This window comes from Lissotriton helveticus, chromosome 9 (assembly GCF_964261635.1).
Source record: "Lissotriton helveticus chromosome 9, aLisHel1.1, whole genome shotgun sequence".
Taxonomy (NCBI): domain Eukaryota; kingdom Metazoa; phylum Chordata; class Amphibia; order Caudata; family Salamandridae; genus Lissotriton; species Lissotriton helveticus.
The window spans coordinates 699,670,684-699,682,520 of NC_136070.1; the positions used below are offsets into that span (position 1 = coordinate 699,670,684).

Consider the following 11,837-nt stretch of genomic DNA (forward strand, 5'->3'; position numbering starts at 1 on the left):
TGAGGGCACTGTCTCCTCCGACGTGGCCTACGGCGCCTGCGGGCCCGGTGGTCCCGTCCGGGGGCCCTAGCGGTTCGGGTGCTCCTGCCTCGATGCCGTCGGGTGCTCCGGCCCCGACGTCGCCGACGGCTCCGGCCCCGGCGCCGCAGGGGCCTTCAGGGTCGACGCCGGCTGGTCCACCGGCCTCTCCGGCGCCGTTTCCATCGGGGCAACCCACGGTGCCGCCCCCGCGCGGCGCCGGGTCTCCGGCTCCGGGCGGCGCCGCCCCCATTCCCTCTCCGACTCCGGACGCGGAGTCGGACCGGCGTCGCCCGACGCCGAGTCCGGCGCCAATGGGGTCTGTTGACCCCGGGGAGCCGGTCTACATTGTTGACTCCGAATATGGTGAGGATGTAGATTGCGGAGAGGAGTGGGAGGGGTCTGAGGACCCTCTGACCCGCGAGTGTCAGTACAATGTGGACTGGACAGGTGACTTGGGTGACGCCAGTGGTCTGGATGACTCCCCCAACCCTGGTTTTGTCTCGCCTCCTACCATGGCTACGGAGGAGGGGGCAGCTTATTCAGTGGTGTTGATGAGGGCTGCCAAGGCCTTACACCTTGAGCTCCCCATCGCGGCCGTGAGGACTAACATCCTCACTGAGGTACTCAAACCGCAGTCATGCCCACAGGAGCCACTGCTGCCGTTCAATGAGGCCTTAACTGACGTTCTTTTGGGCACGTGGTCCAGGCCCGCTTCAGGTTCGCCTGTTGATAGAAACGTGGCCAGACGCCACCGTCCGTGTACGGATGACCCAAAGTTCTTGTCCACCCATCCCACCCCTGAGAGCCTGGTGATCCAGGCCTCGACTTCCCAGTCCGCATTCCCGTCGGCCCCGCCCGACCGGGAATCTAAGAGGTACGACCAGTATGGTAAGAAGGTCTTTTCGTCCCTGAGTCTGGGACTGCGGTCTTGCAACACCGCGTGCCTCTTAGGCCGCTACACCCACTCTCTGTGGGATACGGTCGCGGAACTGCTGCCTGAATGCCCGCTGGAGGTACGGGCTAAGCTCGGCAAGGCTATGATTGAAGGCCGAGACGCAGCAAGATACTCCATAAGGTGTGGTCTTGATACGACCGACTCACTGGGCAGGGCGATGTCCACGACGGTGGCGATTCGTCGCCACGCCTGGCTGAGATCCGCCAATTTCTCGGCAGATGTCCAGAATGCATTGATGGACATGCCGTTTGATGGCAGTCGCCTGTTTGGCGACAAAGCGGACCACGCGCTGGAACGCTTCAAGAACTCCAGGGTCACGGCCAAGTCCTTGGGTCTCTCGACCCAACGCCAGCAAACGGGTTTGTTTCGCTCCTTTCGTGGCCACGGAAGGGGCGGTCCCACACGTGCTGCCAGCCACGCGCCGCAACAGACTTCTCAACGCGGCGGCGGCCGTGGGAACCGCCGTGGTGGCGGCCGGGGACAGCGGCGAGGTCAGTCCACACCTCCCCCCGCAGCTTCCGCCTCTAAATCCTCCTAGTCCGTGCTTTCAGGCCCATGTGACGCCGGTGGGCGGCAGGGTTCGCCATCACCTCTCCCACTGGCACACAATAACATCGGACAGGTGGGTGCTGCAGCTCGTCCGAAGGGGCTACTCCTTCCCCTTCGAGACCACTCCTCCAGCCATGCCACCGCAGAACCACCGTGTGTCCGGGGACCACTTGACACTTCTGCAGGAGGAAGTTACGGCCCTCTTGGCCAAGGGGGCCATCGAGCGCGTTCCTGGGCCAGAAGTAGGATGTGGTTGCTATTCCCACTACTTTCTGGTACCTAAGAAGGACAAAGGGGGTCTACGTCCTATCTTGGACCTAAGGAACGTCAACGGCTTCCTCCGGAAGGAGAAGTTCAAGATGTTGACATTGGCTCAGGTCTTGGCTGCTCTAGACCCGCAAGACTGGATGGTAGCGTTGGACTTTCAGGATGCGTATTTTCACATCCCCGTCCTGCCGGCCCACCGACGTTACCTGCGGTTCACGGTAGGCCAGGAGCATTTTCAGTTTATCGTGCTCCCCTTCGGCCTTACCAGCGCCCCACGGGTGTTCACAAAGGTGATGGCGGTGGTCGCAGCCCATCTGCGCAGATCAGGGGTGTCAGTCTTCCCCTATCTAGACGACTGGTTGTTGAAGGCGGGCTCGCCCCAGACAGTCGTCCACCACCTTCAGATGACGGCAGACCTCCTGCATGGTCTGGGGTTTTCCATCAATGTGCCGAAATCACACCTGTGTCCCTCCCAAAAGCTCCTTTTCATCGGAGCGGTTCTCGACTCGGCGCAGTTTCGATTCTATCCACCGGAACGGCGGGTCTAGGATATACAGGCTTTGAATCCCATCTTCCAGCCGTTATCCCGGGTTTCGGTCAGGTTGACGCTGCGGCTACTGGGGCTGATGGCTTCCTGCATCCTTCTGGTGCATCACGCCCGGTGGCGGATGCGGGCTCTGCAGTGGGACCTGAAGTTTCAGTGGGCCCAGCATCAGGGCAACTTGTCCGACCATGTCTTGATCTCGGAGGGCACTGCGAGACAACTGCAGTGGTGGCTTACGGACCGCGATTGGGTCAGAGGCAGACCCCTCTCCCTTCCCCAGCCGGAGCACGTTGTTGTGACGGACGCGTCCCTCCAGGGCTGGGGAGGCCACTTGGGAGAGGCAGAGATCAGAGGCATCTGGTCTCCGGCGGAGTCCCGGCTCCATATAAACCTGTTGGAGCTACGGGCGATTCGTCTAGCACTGAAGGCATTCCTCCCCTTTGTCAGCGGGAGTGTAGTGCAGGTGTTCACGGACAACACCACCGCCATGTGGTACTGCAACAAACAAGGCGGGGTGGGGTCGTGGACCCTTTGCCAGGAGGCCCTGCGTCTCTGGCAATGGCTGGAACGTCAGGGCGTGACTCTGACGGTTCAACACCTGGCCGGTTCTCTGAACGCCAGGGCGGACGAACTCAGCCGTCGGTGCTCGATGGATCACGAATGGCGTCTGAACTCGGACGTGGTGCAAGGCCTCTTTCTGCGATGGGGAGAGCCTTGGTTAGATCTATTCGCCACAGAAGAGAACGCGCAATGTCATCAGTTCTGCGCGTTGGAGTTTCCAAGACGGCACTCGCACGGCGACGCCTTTTGGCGCGAGTGGAGTTGCGGTCTGTTATACGCCTTTCCACCTATACCACTTCTGCCCAGAGTGCTGAAGAAGATCAGGCGCGACCGGGACCAAGTCATCCATGTGGCTCCGGACTGGGCTCGAAGGTACTGATATCCCGAGCTACTCAGCATGTCAGTCGGTCCCCCGATCCGCCTGCCCCTTCAGGAGGACCTTCTGTCGCAGCAGCAGGGGACGGTCCTCCACCCGAACCTGTCCAGCCTCCACCTCCATGCGTGGAGATTGAGCGGCGACAGTTGAGGCCATTCGACTTGCCTCCTGAAGTCTGTGATGTGATTCTGGCAGCCAGGCGTCCCTCCACGAAGTCGGTATACGCCTGCCGGTGGAACAGATTTGTGGCATGGTGCACAGCAAAGGCTGTGGATCCTCTTTCTGCCCCTCTTTCCGAGGTTCTCCTCTTTCTTCTCTCTCTTGCCCAGCAGGGCTCTGCTCTGGGCACTATCAAGGGCTACCTTTCTGCCCTTTCGGCCTTTCTGAGGCTGCCTGATCAACCTTCTTTGTTCAAGTCCCCTATTGTAACAAGATTCTTGAAGGGCATCACACACATGTATCCACCTGTTCCGTTTGTGATGCCTCAGTGGGACTTGAACCTGGTTCTGACCTTCTTGATGTGTGCTCCCTTCGAGCCACTTCATTCCTGTCCTCTCCGTCTCCTGACTTTAAAGACGGCCTTCCTGGTTGCCATCACCTCTGCCAGGAGAGTGAGTGAGCTCCAGGCTCTTTCTGTCAAACCTCCTTTCATGTCCATTCATCCAGACAAGGTGGTTCTGAGAACTAGACCTTCTTTCCTGCCCAAAGTAGTCTCTGCTTTTCACATCGGGCAGTCCATCACCTTACCCTCCTTCTTCCCGCCTCCGCATCCTTCAAAGGATGAAGAGCGGCTCCATCGTCTGGACCCAAAACGTGCGCTTTCATTTTATGTGGATCGCACACGCCAGTTCCGGGTGGATGACCAACTGTTTGTTGGCTACGTGGGTGCGAAGAAGGGACGGTCGGTACATAAACGGACCATCTCTCTGTGGGTCGTTCTGTGCATCAAAGCGTGCTACTCTTTGGCTCGGAAGGAGCCTCCTGTTGGGCTGAGGGCCCATTCCACTCGGGCCACGGCGCCTACTACTGCCCTGGGCCGGGGAGTCCCTTTGCAGGACATTTGCCAGGCGGCTACGTGGGCCTCGCTGCACACTTTTGCGAGGCACTACTGCCTGGACAGTCAAGTCCGGAGGGATGGCTTCTTTGGCCGTTCGGTCCTCCAGGACTTTCTGGTGTAGGATTGTATCGGTTCGCAGACCCACCACTGGGGTTGGTATTGCTGGGGTATCTATTCTAAGGTAAGGAATCTAATACTAACCTGTTTCTTTCAGATGAACAAGTTACTTACCTTCGGTAACGATATATCTGTAAGAAACAGTAGTTAGTATTAGATTCCTTACCGCCCCGCCCATCCTCCCCGTTCTGCGAACTGATACCTAGGGTTAAGGACATCCCTTTCAGGGCCCTAGTTTCAAATGGCACCAGTGTTGGTTCTCGCATGGCTCTGCGTGTTCTGGCGCGGAAAAGCTATGTACAAAGAACTGACGTCAGCGCGCGGAGGCGGCGTCTATATACTCCAGCGACATCATCACGGCGCACGATGCCGACGACGGACGCAGAGCCGCAGGAGACGCCTGCAGACGACACCTACCGACGCGCAGGGGTACTGCTACGCAAAAGTTTCCGGATCCAGACTGACGCCTGGGGATATTCTAAGGTAAGGAATCTAATACTAACTACTGTTTCTTACAGATATATCGTTACCGAAGGTAAGTAACTTGTTCATCAAGTCCAGTGCAAGGCCAGGCAGTCCCTGCAACCAAACCCCGATGTGCACAACTGAATAGGGTTGGGTGCATCGCCTGGCCGAATATGGCAGGTGAATGCGGCACATAAAAACAATGTAATTCACTGAAGAAAACACAGTTAAAAGATGGTTATGATTCAGTGATCACAGAAATGAAAAATCTCTAAAATGTAACAATATGCCAGTTATAGTATGCAAAGCACAGTGGACACTATTTAACTCATGCCCTCTACCATGTTCAGTAAACCGCTTAGCAAATGGCAATTCAAAAAAGCTCTCTACAAAGAGCAAAACATGGTGAGGGCATAGGTTGTGATGTGCACTTTGTGGCACACCACAACTGTCGAATTTTGGTCTTTTTTCAGTTAAAAAAAAGTATATATTCGTTTTTGTTCTTTCCTTCGTTGTCACTTTTTTTGTATCACGCTTTCATTCTGTTTCATTGTTTACTCCAACCTCTTGATTTTTTTTCTCTTTCACCTCCTAATTGTTTCTCTCTCCGAGTTTCTTTTTCTTGTATCTCACTTTTTTGGCTTCTCCTTTTATCATTTGATTTGTTTTTCTCTCTGTGCTTTTCATTTGTGCTTTCCCCCCTGCTTTAACTATATGCCTACTTCTTTCCCTCTCCTACCTGCCCGTTCCATTTTTTCTCTCACTTCCTTCTTCTCCCTTTTACTCCTGTTGTCGTTCTCCTCCCTTCCTGTTGTCCTTCTCCTCCTGTGGCAAGCTGCTCCTTAGATTCCTTCTTCTGCTCACTTCCTCTTGCCTCGTTCATCTTCTTCCAGCCTCTCCCACTTAGTCCACTCTCTTTCTCCTGTCTTGTACTCTCTACTTCTTTCTCTCTCCCACCTTCTCGTGATCACTCACTTCTTTTTCTTATCTTGGCCTCACCTTTCTCTCCTGCCTCCTCTTGCTCTGTCTATTCGTTCTCCCTCCTGACTACCTCTTATCTTTCTCTTCCTTGTCTCTCTTGCTCTTTTGTCCTATTTTCTTCTCTCCTCCTTTCGTGCCTTTTTATCCTCTCTCAATCCTATCTCCTGTACCTCCTGCATGTTGTTTCTCTTTCCTTGCAATGTCTTCTTGCAATCCTCCTCGATCATCTTTGTTTTCGTACTTATCTGTTTTCCCCTCCTCTCGTTTTGCTAAGTCTTTCCTTTTTGTCCCCACTTAACCTCTGTTCTTTCTTTCTCTTCCCTTCACCCTTTCTTACCGATTTCTCTTTGTTTTCACTCTCATTGCTTTTCCGTTCTCCATTGTAGTCCTGGTTGAAGCCCGGAGGCCGACTTCTGATCACTGATTACTGCTGCGGCGAGAAGCCCTGGTCTAAGGTTTTTGAGGAGTATGTGAAGGGGAGAGGTTACATCCTGTACACGCCCCAGGAATATGGCAAGGTCAGTCCCATTTCCTTCCACTACATCCAGTGCCTCGTAGTTTTTCTTTTAAAATACTGTAATGAAATGTTTAACCTAACTGGGTGTAAACTCGGTCCCCTCTTGTTCCTCCTGCAATCAAATGCACACTGCTTGGCCTTTGGATGTATGTCAGTACAACGCGATCTTTTAGATCGCGGTACTTTACAACGCTGCCATTACAACGCAAGTCGTTACAACGACTTACGTTGGAGGGCGCGGATTGTGTAATATTATCATTTTATATTCCATCACCAGTCCACGTAACAGTAGGGAAGGTGTATGAATATAAAATTACAATATTCCTTAACCAACAGCGCCATCCAGCGCAAGTCGTAGTAACGACTTGCGATGTAATGGCAGCGTTGTTAAGGTTGTGCGGTGTAAACACCGCGTTGTAAACGATGTTTCCCTTGGCCTTTGGATCCATGGAGTGGCTCTTTCTAGAGGAGCCATTCGGTGAAAGTATAAAGCTTGTCCTATTACTCAATCTTACATCATAAACAATCATTAGCTGCAAGACCCTTTGTTTTATGGCGTCTGATTGGGTAGTAAAACATATGGCATCATTCATTGCTAGTCCTCATATGACATCATTTATTACCTAGCCTCCTTTAAAGTAAGCCCCTTCTCACTCTAATGATGCCCTCTCCGCTCTCCCTTCTATGGCATCGGTCTAGTTCCTGGAGAAGGTGGGATTTGTGAACGTCCGCGCCGTGGACCGCACAGCACAGTTCGTGGAGGTCCTGAACATGGAGCTCTGCAGGACACAGGAGATGAAAGCGGCTTTTACCCAGGTAAGGATAGCAAAACTGTACAGCCAATGAAGATCCAGTCTGATCTGTGCTGCATCCCCGTTCGCCCCCTGCCTCCAAAGGCATAATACTGGTGAAGCCGCCCATATCCTTTAAAATGTACCCCTGTCAATGTAGCCATTTGCTATTCAAGCACCAAAACCCACTGATACACCTTTGTCCTGATCTGCTGCACTCCCTTCAATCATATATAATTCACCTCAGTTCTGCCTTACTATATATCCCCCTCTGATATTCTAGTACCAAGAAAACTGCACTGCCGAAGCACACTTTGGCGACCTACCTTCTGCCACAGGTGTTTCAGTACTTAGGCACACATTATGAAGTTGTAGGGGAGCCCCAGTAAAGTTGGTCTTAGTCCAGTAAAGCCTGCGCCCTGAGACTGGCACAAAAGGGGAACAGTATCTCAGAGAAGGTGCATTTGTTCGCTGTTTGGTAGCAGGACAGTGTCAAGGGTCCTAAACATCAATTTCAATGGCTGTATTTGGAAGAGATCCTTAAAAGAAGTACAATTCATGTACAATTTAAAAAAAATGTATAATACATTCTTACAATGTATTTTTGTCCAAAAATCCGTTTAATTTCCAAATGTAAATTTAAGAAGAAAAAAAAACACACACACTATTTGGACTGACTAGTAAACCACTGTAGTTTGAAAACAAGGAGCTGGGGCACGACTTGGAAGTAGTCTATTGGTAAAGATGACTTCACTAGGAGTGTTGCCTGAATCACTCTTTGGGCCAGATGTTTTGCAAATAACCATTCAATTAAAAAAAATCGATGGGTTGCTACCACAGAAATCCTATTTGTAATGTTCAAAACCCATTTTACGAGTAGGAACATTTTTTTGTAATTTGTAAAATCGTTTTTGCGGCCTACATCAAATCTCAGTTTGGAATGGGTGTTAAGTGGGCTTTTCAGTGGTTTGCTACTACATTTCTGGTTGCAAAGCACTGAGCACTGAGACTTCTCAACGGAAGACAGGAGACCACTGCCTCCTCCTCTTGGTGTTTATCTAAACGGAAAACATATTTTTTATGCAGCTCGGTTTTCTTTCACAAAAGTAAATGTGAATCCAGTACTCGTAAAGCGCACGAATCACCCCCGAAAGGGTATCTCGGCGCTGGGGCCGTTGGGAAGATTAAGCGCGCTATTGCACAGAGTTGCATGGTGCTGGGCAGACCAGAGCCGGGGATCGAACCGTGAGACCCAGCATCCGGTGTCAGTCGCCCTGACCGCGGCGGCACACCTCTTCCTGCTCCTGTAAAAAAACAAGCTATCCTTCTGGAAATGTAAACACATGGATGTGGTCTGCTGTATGTTGCTTGCGTTTGTAGCCAATTGAAGGCCTTTAGTTGTCACTCTCCTAATTAATATTCTTTAGGCAGGTCGTTATGCGACCCTCTGCAAACTGTGATTTTGCGAACTGACCTAGTTGTACATAGGATGGTTTGCAAACTCAGAGTTTCTTTGAAAAAAAAATGCAGTGCATAATTGTACTTCCAAATTCTGTTTTTATTTTTGGGTGCAATTGACGTCGTTGTTCTTGGAGCACCTTTGGAGATTTTTCCTCTAAGATGTATTTTTTTTAGACAACCTGCTTGTTCCTGTTGCTGAAAGACGCGAAAGATTTTTCTCTCTGTTGCCTGCCCCCAGCGACTCGGACCCTCAGAGCTGTCCATGGGGCTACCTTACAGGTGAATCTACCAGGAGTACAGTTCATCGTTTGTCTATAGATTCAAGGGCTTGCATAGCTCCTGCATGCTACCATCCAGCTACTTCGCAGCACTGAAATCTTTGGTGATACCGATTGAAACGAAGACTTGCTGTGTCACATTAGATAGTTCAGACAGATGCCTAAAGCATCTTTACCTCTGGGTCCAAAGTGGGGAGATGGCTTGTTGGTCATTATCTTCAGTTATTGCCTGTTACTATTGGTGGGGCCTGGTCAGCCCTTCTTCACTGCAGTGGTCCAAATGGGGGCCCGACTCCTCTTTGGATATGTGCGTATTTATGAGTGATAGAAGAGAAGTCTGAATCTTGCAGGAACCCTGATTTATGTGACCTCGTACACACTCTCTCACGAAACCCTTGCTAAGCACTTTTAAAAGAAAGTCTAACTTAAGCTAAGATGACAACCTCCTTGAACGATAATAACAGTGGTGCCAGGGCTGATCACACGTGACCAAGCACTGTCATCATGAGTTCTTTCCTACGGATGCCAATGTTTGTATTTGTGTCTCTAAACGTAATTACCCCTAGTGGTAGAGCATAGTCACAAACTAGGCATAAACTACAACAAATCAGGGTGTCAGGACAGAGGTTGATGGGTTACCCACATACATAGATCTCCCTGTGCCCTTCATACCCAACCCTCTTATTGGAGCACTGAGAAACTCATTTGGATCTACCAATGCACCTCACTCTTGACCTGCAGGCTCCTGCTACTCCAGCACTGAGACACACCCAAAAGAGGCTCAGTCCCTCCAGCCTCTGTGTGCTGTCCTTTACAATTGGGGAGTTACGTGGGACTGGTGGGATGGGTTGAGCAGAAGCTGTTCACCTGCTGCAGGTGATACCGGTTATTGTAACCTGCTGCTTTTGTCTTCTTTTTCTGTTGACAGGAGTTCTCTGAAGACGATTATCTGTACATCATCGAGGGATGGAAAGAGAAGTTGTACCGATGCAGCCTGGGAGACCAGCGATGGGGTCTCTTCTATGCGGAAAAGCCTTTCGACATCATGGCAGTCTAGGGCCGGCGAGAGCATGAAACCCTGGTTCCAGAGAGTTCAACAATCAATTACCCTAAGCGTGTTGTGACAGCCTGCTTTCTGTCTCTGGACTCCATGTTGGCTTACATTGACACTGGTTCAGGCCTTTTTATGTTTTTTGTCGCTTGCTGCATACTGTGAAGTCTATTCTGCCCAAGTGGGTCTCTAACGGGCCACAAAAGCTACTGCAAGCTGTGATACTCAAGCTTAGATGTCGCACAGGGAACCCTCCCCTAGAGCTAGTGCACTGTATCAGTGGTCCTCAGGGTGATCGCCGAGAGCGCTGCCTGTCAGGTAGAGGTGCAGTAGTCTTTCATTGCTGTAGCCCTCAGCCTCAAATTGTTGGACTCTATTGATAAATCATCAGTTGCTCCCCCCCCCCCAACTAGCACCTCGAGGTTTCATCAGGGACTCTACCACTGAGCTCAGATAGCTGCTCCTTTTGTATTAAGACTAAGGACCTCACTCAGAACTTTAGTGCTAAGTAAACCGCGCTAACTCGCTGAATGAATCTCATCCTGTTCACCAAGAAATCCACCTCGAATTAAATGGTTATTTTCTTTCACATATTGACTCACCGCTGAGGGCTCGCCGGGCTGACAGAGCAGCTCCCCTCATCCTGTGACCAAGAGAAATGCCGCGACCCAATAACCTCTCTCCTTGCTAACAACCCAACCAGATTTAAAGGATCACTGCACCGTCAGGCTTGGAACTGAGGGCACTTGTAGGTTTGGAGGAAAATCTCCGCTTCGTGAATCACCTTCATGGTGGTGCATAAGTGTGCCTAGTCTTGCCTTTTCTCTAAACCCTTGCGCTTTCCTCTAAACCCTTGCCCTTTCCACAACCCTTGTGGTTTCCTCTAAAATCTTGTCATAGCCAGAGGCAAGCCACACTCAGCCTTAATGGTCTTTCTTGCCACTACCCTAGAGAATGGTTATCCTACTTGCTTCTAGTGGCTTGTAAGAATCAGCGCAAAATGTTCCTGACAGACCTCCTACCCCAGCAAGGCACTAGTCTGGTTCACTTATTGAACTGTTCCATCCTGTGAAAGTGCTATCATGGGAGCCTCCAGGTGAGGTGAACAACCGTCACAACGAAACTATTACAACGCACTATCATTACAACGCGGTCATTACAACGCAAACCATTACAACGCATTGCGCTGGGGGGCGCTCTAGGATAGGGAATAAGTTTAATTTTCTATCCAACACCTTCCCTAGTGTCCACGGGGACTGGAGTTGGAATAGAAAATTATACTTACCACTATCCAGCACCTCTAAGCGCTATGCGTTGTAAAGGTTTGCGATGTAAAAACCGCGTTGTAAAGGCAGGCGTTGTAATAGCCTGCATTGTAAAGTCATACATCCCCAGGTGAGGACACTGTGCTGGGGGTAGTGTGAGGAAACAGGACTTCTCCATATGTAATCACATCTCTGCCTCTACCATCTCCGAATAAATTCAAATAATTTTTTGTCTGGCTGGTCTGATTTCTTGAAAAGTGTTGATATTTTCTGAGCTTATGGCGTTGCCATTCTAGACTATGATTATTTACTTATATATGGTCAGATGCAAGATTACAGGTCGAGGGAGGTAAGTAGGTGAACACTTCTGGCAAGATGTTTTGCTGTGGCCTGAGGAGGATTGTATGTCATATATTTGAAGTTTTTAATAGGCCTGTGCAAAATTTGCATAATTTCCTTTGCAGAAATTACATGAAATTGACCCCCTCAAAAAAAGTCTGTTATTGCACAAACTTATGCGACAGAGATACTACATTTTGTGCTGTTGCATCCTCACATTTATTTTGGGATGTAAGGGCGCT

At 50.6% G+C, this 11,837-nt stretch overlaps 1 protein-coding gene across 2 annotated transcripts in view; it reads left to right on the plus strand.

Annotated features, from left to right (window-relative positions):
• LOC144781807 (uncharacterized) overlaps positions 1–11,486 on the plus strand; it is a 288,719-nt gene extending 277,233 nt beyond the window's left edge. For both annotated transcript variants that reach the window (XM_078660820.1, XM_078660821.1), the window contains 4 exons: positions 6,280–6,411; positions 7,110–7,226; positions 9,869–11,087; positions 11,387–11,486. In XM_078660820.1, the coding sequence (XP_078516946.1) occupies positions 6,280–6,411; positions 7,110–7,226; positions 9,869–9,997 (378 nt within the window). In that variant the 3' untranslated portion in view covers positions 9,998–11,087; positions 11,387–11,486. The remainder of the gene's footprint in view (positions 1–6,279; positions 6,412–7,109; positions 7,227–9,868; positions 11,088–11,386) is intronic.
• The last annotated feature ends 351 nt before the right edge of the window (positions 11,487–11,837 follow it).